At 34.6% G+C, this 11863-nt stretch overlaps 1 protein-coding gene across 1 annotated transcript; it reads right to left on the minus strand.

Moving 5' to 3' along the window:
* Positions 1-5220: 5220 nt before the first annotated feature.
* LOC107752250 (eukaryotic translation initiation factor 4E-1B-like) lies at positions 5221-11019 on the minus strand. The gene is made up of 6 exons (XM_016568181.1): positions 10937-11019; positions 10639-10730; positions 10456-10551; positions 8007-8136; positions 7691-7830; positions 5221-5495 (listed from the first exon to the last, which is right to left on the minus strand). The coding sequence occupies exons 1-6, from the start codon at positions 10958-10960 to the stop codon at positions 5381-5383; spliced, it is 597 nt and encodes a 198-aa protein (XP_016423667.1). The 5' UTR covers positions 10961-11019; the 3' UTR covers positions 5221-5380.
* Between the last annotated feature and the right edge of the window lie 844 nt (positions 11020-11863).

The following is an 11863-nucleotide window of genomic DNA, read 5'->3' on the forward strand; positions in this document are numbered from 1 at the left end:
TATATATATACATACATGCACACAGTATATTTTGTTTATAGCAAAATATGCATATATACAAAAAGTAGTTTGAGAGCATAGGGAGTCTATTTATAGTCATTTATAGAGCTTTGTCGTATGTCGTGTTTTGCTTGTCATGACTCTGATAGGTGGATATGTCTTTAAAAAAAAAAAGCCAAAATAATACATACTGATAAATTTAAATAATATGGTCAAATTTTTTACTTTATTTTTTTTTTCTCAAGAAACACAAACATAAATAACTATAAGAGCCGAAACTTCTTGATTAATTTCCTTATGTTTACATGCCTGTAACTCAAGAAGTATTAAAGATATCTCTCTATATTTTAGTTGTTAAACTTTTTCTTTTTTGGTATCTTCATTTTTAAGGCCCCATGAGGTTAATTTCCAGAGATTACAATGTAGCTCCTTGAGTAAATTGTACACATTTTCAGTAGTCAAAAGTCAAATGTTACTTTGCATTCAGCTGATACTTTTTTTTCTTTTAAAGATAAATGTCTGAAGGACAAATAATTTTAAAACTATAAATGTATCTTGTTTCCCTCTACCAAAAAACATTTGGCATAGAATATGCCATAAATGTTATTTTTCCCATGTTTGCATAACCTGTACCTCTAGAAGTATGAAAGATATCTTAATATCCTTTTAAAATTGTTGTTCTTAATGATTTTTATTTTATTTTTTTGTAGTCTCTACAAAATAGTCACTTACTCAGTAAATATACATCCATGACATTTAATATTTTGGCTTTCTTCTTAATTTATATATTTCTTTCTCCAGGAAAAAAAAATAACAATCAAAAATCTGACCCACATCCCATCAGTTACACCATCCTCACATCTCATAGGTCTGTCTTTAAAGGTTTACATGCAATCAATCAATTCCCCTATGGAGAAAATTAATAGAATTTTTCTTCCAGATCCCAACTGTTGCATCCAGCACTGTCCTACGAGTACAGATATTGTATGTATAAATAGGGTTATATAATTAAGGAAATTAGCACCAGGTGCCAGGTTAACACCCATAACTTGGAGGCATCTGTAAGTGTTCTCTAATTTTCATCAGAGTTCTTTTTCAAATATCTCATTTAAGTTTTTTATACTGTGCTTCAGAATATATTTAACTCATGAAATATGCTTAAAAAACTGCACTTTTACTCCTGCTAGGATAACTTCAAATAGGACTAAGCAGTGACCTCGACTATAAATGTATCTTGTTTCCCTCTACCAAAAAACATTTGGCATAGAATATGCCATAAATGTTATTTTTCCCATGTTTGCATAACCTGTACCTCTAGAAGTATGAAAGATATCTTAATATCCTTTTAAAATTGTTGTTCTTAATGATTTTTATTTTATTTTTTTGTAGTCTCTACAAAATAGTCACTTACTCAGTAAATATACATCCATGACATTTAATATTTTGGCTTTCTTCTTAATTTATATATTTCTTTCTCCAGGAAAAAAAAATAACAATCAAAAATCTGACCCACATCCCATCAGTTACACCATCCTCACATCTCATAGGTCTGTCTTTAAAGGTTTACATGCAATCAATCAATTCCCCTATGGAGAAAATTAATAGAATTTTTCTTCCAGATCCCAACTGTTGCATCCAGCACTGTCCTACGAGTACAGATATTGTATGTATTCAGCTAATAAAAACAAAATCTAAAAGGAAGCCTTTATCATCTTATCGGAAGACAAAATTCTGCTTGGACAGCATATTTTCTTACTAGTAAAAATAATAAACACATACAACGACGCACACTTGTTAATATGCTTATTCTTGCTGGCAGTTTTTAAAATTATTTTAATAATTATGAACAAATTAAGGATAGCATGAAATGCAATTATAACAATGCAACAGGTGTAAAGGAAGCAACCTCATTTAATATTTGCGATTGTTTTCTCCTATGTATCTCCATCACTATGTCCCTTTAGTGGCTCAACTTGACCTTCCATAACGAATGAAATAGAAGTAATGAATTCAGCACAATTTTTACTTATTTCTTTGGACTGTCAACAGTTAAAACATTTTCACACTAAATTGGTTTAATGATGCAATATAGTCGTTTTATCTCAGAGATGTCAACTTGACACCAGTTGAAATGAATCAAAAATGAACCGAGGTGTTTTATTTTTTTTAAACTCCAGGTCAGTTCCACCATGTTGGAGGGAATTACATTTTTGTTCATATCTGAAAAGTTAGTGAGACAAATCCACATGGAGTTCCACTTGGCTAACCTTCCCACCGCTGGATCTCTGTGTGACACTATGGCCAGCTTAGACTCACTTCCCAGGTGCAGTGTTTAACAATCCAGCTCATTAACTCTGGAAATATGCTCCAGCAGGACCTGGCTATTCCACAAAATACTAGCCAAGTCCCTGGAAAAAAGGTTCAGGGTCGTTTATGTAAGAGAGCACATTCAGACAGCGCTGATGAATAAAAGTTTAAATGACAAAATATTACATACTCAGTGTATTTTTTTGTACGGTGTCTCTTAGAATTTAATTATGCACTAAATGAAAAAAATACAATGGGCCTTCATGAAACAAGTAATGCAATAAACCAAATGTCTGCAAATCGTTGGACTGTTGTAACAACTGACTTCAAGAATGGCTTTACAAATGTTCACAGAATGTTTCATGAATGACAACAAATGACAAAATTGATTATCACATACAAAAAAAACCACCTCTAAACATATGCAAGACATGCCAACCTTCATATTATAGTGAACCTATACATGCAATACAGGTTATTCCTAACTTCCAAAAAAAACTTTACATATTCTTGTCTTTTTTTTCTTAAAAAAAAGAAAAGGGAAAAAGCTGATAATTCATACATATTACACTATGCATTAAAAAGTGGAATAGGTACTTACCTTAAAGCATCAAGTCATGAATTCCATACGAAAAACAAAAGCCAGATCACTATTCACGACTCCCAGTGAATATTACGACAAACAATTTACAATGGAAATAACCAGCTGGTAGTAACACCGGACCATAATTTAGTGAAACCGCATGCTCTCTTATTTTGCCTCTAGCTGTAGATCATTTTTTGAGCTCCTCCATTAATTCGGAGCGCTGTGATGGTGTGTGCTGTTCCTATGAGAAGGGTGAAACATTAACCAGAGAGACCAGTCTATTTCCTCTGGCTGGTTATAGTCAGCCTGTGGTCACTCCTATTTCAGTCACCTCCAGCAACATGGCTGAAATCATTTAAAATGATCAACTTATAATACCAGCCCAAACAAATACAATGTGTTTTATAAAGTAGATTTACACATGTAGAGTAGAAGGGAGTCTTAAAGCTGAACGCAAAAAATCAACACAAACACATCATGCTGAAATGAAGGCTTAAACAAATTAAAAACTGGATGCATTACTAGTTACCAGTTTTAAAAGTGCTAATCCAATCTAGCTAATCTTAATGATTATGATATGCAGGAAGTATCACACAGCATTCATAAACACACAAAAGCTTTATTTTGAGGATTTAATATAATTCATATTGCGGTTGTGATCTAAAATAAATACATACATGAATGTGCCTTTTCAACAATTCTATACTAATTCATGGTTTAATTCATAATGGTTTGTTTTTTAATTGTGGTACATCAAAAGGATTAATAATGTACGTAACCAATCATGAAGCCGTGCAAAAAAATGAATGGGGAATGTGTTCTAATCGAAATACTTCACTCAACATGCTCAGAACCTTAAAGGGTTAGTTCACCCCAAAATTAAAATTAGCCCACAAATTACTCACCCTCAAGGCATCCTAGGTGTATATGACTTTCTTCTTTCAGACGAATCCAGTCGGAGTTATATTAAAAATTGTCTTTGATCTTTCAAGCTGTTTAATGCCACTCAGCGGGTGTTGCATGCATCAGTCCAAAAGAAGTTAAATAAAAAGCGCCCATCCATAAAAAAAAAAAATAAGAGAATTTTTTTAAGAGAAATATCCGTATTCAAAATGTAATAATCACTTTAATCTAGCTTGCGCTCACTGTTGTAAAGGGAAGCAGATTTGGGCAGATGACGTCAGTGGTGGACAGTAACGGAGTAGCTTTACTTCATTACTGTACTTAAGTACATTTTTCAAGTATCTGTACTTTACTGGAGTAGTTTTATTTTGAGTAATTTTTACTTTTACTTCACTACATTCCAAAGCATAAGATCGTACTTTTTACTTCACTACATTTCATAAAACATATCGTTACTCCTTATAATATATCACGTCTTCTGTAGCGAATCGATGCGTTTTTGTAAGAAAAATATCCATATTCAAAACGTAATAATCACTTTAATGTAGCTTGCGCCAACAGTCCTACACGGAAGCAGTTCCGGGCGGATGACGTATGAGGTCGGCTTTACGCATGCGCCGTTCAGAAGTGACACACACAGAAGCACAGGGGAGAGATCAAAACAAAACAACGGTCAAGAATTAGAAGTACAAAACGAGGATTTGTAAAGAACGTGAGAGGATTTCGATATCCTCGATATAAGCCAAGAGGAGACTGGTTTTCCTTTGCTAAAGTAAGGAAACTTTGCTTCCTTTGCTCCTGTGAACAAACGTTGGTTTTCACGAGACTTGCATGCGCAACGCTGACCTCAGAGGTCATCCGCCCGGAACTGCTTCCCTTTACAACAGTGAGCGCAAGCTACATTAAAGTGATTATTACATTTTGAACATGGATATTTTTCTTCCAAAAACGCATCGATTCGCTACAGGATTCATTTTTGGGTGAACGACCCCTTTAAGGCTAGGACTTGACTTTTTTTTAACAAAATGTTCAAACAGAAAATAGATACGAAATATTTAAGATACCAAAGGTTAGATTCCGTTGTTTTCAATAAAATCACATGAGATGCTTTCTGGAACGTTCTCAAATTATGCTGGAAAACACGTCATGGATCATCAGGATTTGCACTAATCGGTGGTGCCCATGTCAGCTCAAGTGCTGCTGTCATTAAGTTAATCTATCTAGCTATCTATACAAGTTGGAAAGCAGTGCAGTATGTTTTTTTTAAAAGACCCTTAAATTTAAAAGAACGCCAAAGCATTTTCTCTTCACACATGCATGCAGCCACAGAAACATTTGCAAAAGTAGCCCAAGTTTTAATTTTCAAAGAAAAATAGCATTTTAGACACACCCCTTCAACAGCACAAAACGTACAACTCAAGTTCAAAATTTACAAAGTCTTGCATTTTATCAAGGTGAATTTAAATGCCACAAGTTACAGCCACACATGTGAAGAAACAAAAAAAAATATGAATGCAAGGTTATTAATCTTTTATCAATAGAAACATCCAGGCTTCTCCAACAGCATCAAACTAAAGCCCACTTTTAAACGACAAACTTGTTTTTGGTTATGGAGTTGCTCTTGGTTGCAGTGTCCGCATGGGCTTGATATCCAATAACAAGTTTCTGCGGGAGCCCGAGACTTTCTTTATACTTCTTACTGAAAGGGAAGTAATATGAGACAAGTGAGCAACTTGCTTTCTTGGAATCCTCCACGATTTTAGAAAATCACCCCCAAAAAAACCTGAGTGTTTATCTTTTCAAACACCTCTCTTTTGTCTCAGTCCACTGGCTGCCGATTGCTGCCCACATCAAGTTCAAGGTACTGATGCTTTGGTGGAGAACAGCCAAAAAAGTCTGCACTGCACTGACAAATGTTTACTCCTGATTTCTGTGCCCTAAGCAATAACAAACCCTCATCTGCTCTGACTGTAAAACAATTTCAGGATAAAACTTTTATATTTATTAGAAAACAAATCATGTGTTCACTGCATAAATCCAGTCCAGTGGGAATCTTGCAGTTGTACAACATATCCTAGCAGCAGAGGACTGCAGACTGTTCCCCGTCCATCTGATATGATGGATAATTAGCTTCATTAGGTTGCTAGGCACAAATTCCTTTTCCACGATCATTCATGTTTACAGCACCATGAGTGGTCAAATACTTACATCTGGCTCTGCCTGACATCATTCAAAAGACACTCAAATCTATAAAATCAAACACAACCATGTAATATAATACTATATGATATAATTGAACATCTTTTGAAAGAACTCGGGCAGAGCCTGATGTAAGCAAGTATAGAATCTGCAGTTCAGCAAAGCATTAAAAACACTTTGTACTACATTGCTTTTTTTTTTTTTGTGGGGGCCTGCCCCAATGGCAACATTGACCGCCAAAATAGATTGATAGATAACTTTTATTTTTTCTATTTAAAATGGGTAAAATCTTACTTCAGTGTGGAGCTGAAGCTGACCGTTTGATGGCTCAGCATGTCTCGCTCTCTCTCATGACAGCGAACGAATTAAAACAGGGGGTGTTTCTTAATATGCGTTCCCATGGAAACGTCATCAGGACTTCATCAGGAGTGCAGGACTTGGTTAGTATCATGCATCATATAGTATCTTGTCAAAAATATGGATTTTTTGATACATAATACTGAAATATCTAAAACCGTTTCAACACTCTTTTTTTCCCCCCCACAGTATCTATACACCGATACTAGCAGCAGCGCTTTCTCTCTCTCTTTTCTCTCTGACAGAGTTCACACACACCGCAGTGAAACGAGAACATTTAAAAACATGTCGTCCAACAAAATACACCTTTAATGACATACAGTATTTTTACTCCTAACTCACTTCACTCTCAGAAATAAAGGTACAAAAGCTGTCACTGGGGCGGTACCTTTTCAAAAGGTACACTTTGTACGTATTAGGTTCTAATATTGTACACTTTAAGAACGAATATGTACTTTTAAAGTACCAAAATGGACTCTTTAGGTACAAACATGTACCTTTTAAAAAGGTACTGGCCCAGTGACAGCTTTTGTACCTTTATTTCTGAGAGTGTTCATAACGACAGTCGAGTGTTTGAAATAACCTCCTTTTGTGATCTGATGTGGCTTTTTATCATAACAAATTATTTTATAGCATTCTATACTGTAATAAAGGCTATGTCAATTACCATTATATTATACATGGACTTTATTCTTATATTGCTGTGTTACGTGTTTATTGTCTTCATGTTTGGTCAGTTAAAGCGTTTCTATCTTCTTTTTATTGAGCTACAGCCACAGCTGCATGCCTTTGTCCATATTAGGGATTTCCTGGAACGTTCTATTACATCTGTGAGGCATATTTGGAGTTTCTGCCCTCCGGCTTCCAGTATGAATGAAACTGATATAATTACACGAGTGTGCTCGCTAATCCTCACACCACCTTATTTTGGGTAAAAAGAGGAAAAATAATACTTCTCAAAAGAAATTTGAAGTAGACATATGCAAATCCATACGTTTTTCTCCAGTGTTTTTACCACCTCAAGAAGTTTTAATTAATGTAAAAATATACCTCACTGTCATGTTCTAGCCTCGTTATATTTATCATTCATTAAAAAACTAAAATGTTATGCCCAGTTCAGAAATACCATCAAATATCAATATTTTTATAATATCAAAGTTATAAATTCCTGCAAATCCCCCCAGGGTAAAGTGCCACCACAAATAGAGTGCAAGTCTGTGGGAAACACTGTACTATATACACAGTTTAAAAGTTTAGTTTAATTTAATGTGAAAAGATGAGCATGTTGGCCATTTAACAGCTAATATTTATGTTTATATAAAACTCAAGCATGCTTACCCAATGTATGTCACGGTCTCACAGTTCTCAGCATTGGAGGTCCAGATGGCAATTTTGTCCCCTTTGGCACGGATATTGATTACACTTCCACAGATATCCCGACTGAAGGAGCCAAAGCCCTCTCCAATGAGACACAACAGCTGCCACGAGAACAAACATGTATTCAACAATCTTTCTTTTGCTGTAATTTAAGCAACTTCTTTTAAATGAAGTAGTAGTAAATATTATGTATTCATACAATTAGTAGTTCTCATAGAAGGATGAGAATGATGTGAATTTTCAACAAGAGACTAACAAAGCAAGTATATTTTCTGACCGTTTCCAGCCAAAAATGGTCAAGTTCTGTGTGTCTATGCTGCTTGGCGAGAGTTATCAACCAGCGGCCACCACATTTATTACTCCTGTCTTCCCACATGGGCTCGATGCCATCCTGTAAAGCAACAAAGAGTCACTACACCAGTGTAATATTAATTTTTCATAGGCTAATTACAGTTTTTGATGTTTAGTCAATTTTTTTGCAGCCCTTGCACATTAACAGAACTAAATTTAGACAGCTATGTGAACTGCGAACAATAGTCATTAACAGGACAGTTATACACAATATTTAAATTAAATTAAAAAATACTACACAATATTAAATAAAAAATATATAAAAAAATAAAATAAAATAAAAAAAATAATAAAATAAAAAATAAAATAATATAAAATAAAATATAAAATATAAAATAAAATAAAAAATAAAAAAATATAAAATAAAATAAGTCATTTTTATTGTAATAATGATTGTGGATTAACCTGTTAAACCTTAGAGGGCGCCAATGGTCTAGCGACTGTTGAACTTTATTTTTACCACAGGATATTAAAACCAAATCTTTTAATAATTGCCTAAATACATTTGATTTTAAAGGGTCCTAAATCACCAAACATGTGAACATGCAAAATCAGAGCGGGGGTTAGGACGTTTATTTTGAAATCGTCATGAACAAAACTATAACTGTTGAAAACACTGATGTTTTCACTTGTTGACTTAATTTATAGTAATTCCTTCTTTTCAGTAAATGATGTGCTCTGGGTGTTTAAGTGGTGCAAATCTCCTAATAATGCAAGTCTGAGATGATTTTTATACTTGTGCTCAAAATGTTAAATGGTAAGAATATTATACATGGGAACAAAATATAATGGCACTGTAACGTTACACACACACACTCTATTCTATGAATTCGACTAGATTTCATAAGCCTGTGATTAAGCAGGACTGTGAAACTAGCCTGTTTCAAAATTTTGTAATTGACTCAATGTGTAAATTGTAATTGATGAATTTTTAATTGAGCAATGGAACTGTACAATGGATGGGCTATTGGCCAAAAGAAGCTGAAAAATATTGGCATATCGGAAAAAAAGTACTTCTAGTAAAAAGTACTTAAAAGTACCCTAGTACTTATAATGAAGCTTCTCTTTTGTTGGTAAGAGATTTCCGAACACTTCTGATTACAGATCCGGTGAAATGAGGGGTGCACATGGCATTCTCAAACACATGTTACAGGTGACCTAAACTCCGAGGATAAGGGTTCAGAGCCAGCTGTGGCTCTCAGAGACAGAAAACACTGTTATCACGAGCTGCATGCGTGTAAATGAACATGGTTCAGTGCTTCACTCGGCAATCCACAACACAACCTATTTTTACATAAATTATTTAACAAAATCACAGCCTTCTGCACCAAGCCACATCATGATTTAGATTTTACAGAAATTAATTGTTCATCCCTAACATCTACAATGGTTTTATTATTATTATATACACTACCATTCAAAAGTTTGGGATCAGTAAGATTTTTGATGTTTTTAAAAAAAATGTTTCTTATGCTCATCAAGGCTGCATTTATTTGACCAAAAATAGTAAAAACAGGAATATTGCGAATATAACTACAACTTAAAATAAAGCTTTCCCATTTTAATATAATTTAAAATAAAATGTATTCCTGTGATGCGCAGCTGAATTTTTTTGCATCATTACTGCAGTCTTCAGTTTCACATGATCCTTCAGAAATCATACTAATATACTGATTTATTATCAATGTTGGAAACAGTTGCGCTGCTTAATATTTTATTTATATTCTTTCCTTTTTTTTTTTTTTGGAACATACTTTTTTCAGGATCCTTTGATGAATAAAAAGCTATTCAGCATTTATTCAAAACAGAAATCTTTTGTAACAATAAGTCAATTTAACATAACCTTCCTGAATAAAATAAATAATTTTATTCAAAAAACAATATCGACCCCAAACTGAACAGTAGCGTATATCGTTGTTAAAAAAAAACATTTCTATTTTGAATAAATGCTGTTCTTTTTTTAACTTTTGGTTGTAAAAAACATTAAGCAGCACAACTGCTGATCCAACATTGATAGTAAATCAGCATATCAGAATGATTTCTGAAATATTATGTGACGAATACTAAAATAGAAAAGTTATATTAAATTGTAATTTCACGATATCACTGATGCCCTCCTGAGCAGAAAGTCACTACTTTATATTTAAAAATGATAAAACTGATATCAAACTTTTGAATGGTAGTGTATGTCAATTCAAATAAATCAAGTTAACTATAGCCTGAACAACACATTTTAAAAATGTCCAGGCAGAGCTGGAAACATTGTAATATAGAACAATATGTAGCGTGGATTGTAATAAGAATCTTCAATTGTTCTTCTAACAGCTAAACTCTTTTCCCAGTGGTTTATGATAACGACAAACACGTGAACTTACGCCCAGAAGTCCTCAGCTGTGTCGAACTTGGTGATGAGCCTTAGATTGTCTTGCCACATTTTGCTCTTATCATTTTTGTAGAACCAAAGACCCCATCTGCACACACACGACACGCAGGGGAGAAGCAGTGAGCAGACGGGCCAGAGAGAGTGAAGCGAAGGAACGTCAGCAGCCTGAACGCACCTGTTTTGTAAAGGGTGCTTCATATAAGGGCCCTTCAAAATGTGCGTTTCGAATTTCTGTTTTTCAACCTTCTTCCTCGTCACTTTCTCAATCTGGTAAAATGTAAAAGAAATGAATGGCGTGGCACAGGCGCACCATGCGTCTCCGACGCCGCTCAACTTTTGGCCTGAAATCGCTTCACTACATAAACAAAGGTTTCTCTGGCGTATTGCAGGTGAAAGAAAACGCATGTTATTAGACTGCCACGTGTGTGTGCAGGGTGAAATGAGTACTGTAATCACGGACACGGCATGCTCACCAGCTGTACAGCGCACGACGCCATGGCACTCCTGTAGCGCGAGAGAGACCGAGCTCGCACAGCGCGCGCATTTATAACCTCAGAGCGGCGTTTAAAATGATGATTTTGAAAGGAAATAACTATTTTGACTATTGCAAACTCAATTATCACACTTTCGAAACAACATGAAAACTGATCATTTATCCTTTTTTTTTTTTTTTTTTTTGCATTTAGTGCTTTTCCAAACCTTGACTGGGTTAAAAAGTAATGAGAGCAGGATTTTGGCAATGCACATTCTAGTCAAGAACCTGATCTACAGCTTGTGCTTTGACCTCAACATGTGCATTTCTGTTTCAAATATGTGTGTGTGTGTGTGTGTATATATATATGAAGCGTTTTGGAGTGTATATACATTGATACAGTACTGTGCAAAAGTCTTAGACCATTAGTATTTTCACCAACAAAAAATATGGTTTAAGTCAGTTATTTCTATCTTTTGCTGTAGTGTGTCAGAAGGAAATATCAGTTTACATTTTCATATATTCATTTTGCCAATAATTGTAATAATGCAGTGAGATTTCTGCCGGTGCTGCACACAGAGATCTGATCTCAGCATCATCCTCCAGTCAGACTCCGTCTGAGATTACATGAAACTGAGACAGACTAAATCCAGAAGAACTGTGGCCATGACTCCAAAACGCTTCAAGAAACCTTCCTGCAAAGCTTCCTGAAAAACTACGTGCAAATGCACCAGACAAAAGCTGTTTTAAACATAAAGGGTGCTTACACCAAATGTTGATTTGATTTAGTTAATTGAAGTTAATTGCTAAATAAAATCTATTTCTGACATTATTTTTGAAAGCATCCTCACTTTACAGCATTTTTTCACAAGTGCCTACAACTTCTCACAGTACTGGAGCTTTGCAGGAAGGTTTCTTGAAGCGTTTT

This window comes from Sinocyclocheilus rhinocerous, unplaced genomic scaffold, assembly GCF_001515625.1.
Source record: "Sinocyclocheilus rhinocerous isolate Xijiao unplaced genomic scaffold, SAMN03320098_v1.1 scaffold1915, whole genome shotgun sequence".
Taxonomy (NCBI): Eukaryota; Metazoa; Chordata; class Actinopteri; order Cypriniformes; family Cyprinidae; genus Sinocyclocheilus; species Sinocyclocheilus rhinocerous.

Excerpts from the sequence above, each read along its gene's own strand:
- LOC107752250 (XM_016568181.1), bottom strand. The coding sequence starts at position 10,960 with ATGGCGTCGTGCGCTGTACAGCTG. Across the intron at positions 10,731-10,936 it reads CGTCGTGCGCTGTACAGCTG|ATTGAGAAAGTGACGAGGAA; the intron begins GTGAGCATGCCG and ends ACATTTTACCAG. Across the intron at positions 10,552-10,638 it reads AAGCACCCTTTACAAAACAG|ATGGGGTCTTTGGTTCTACA; the intron begins GTGCGTTCAGGC and ends GTGTGTGTGCAG.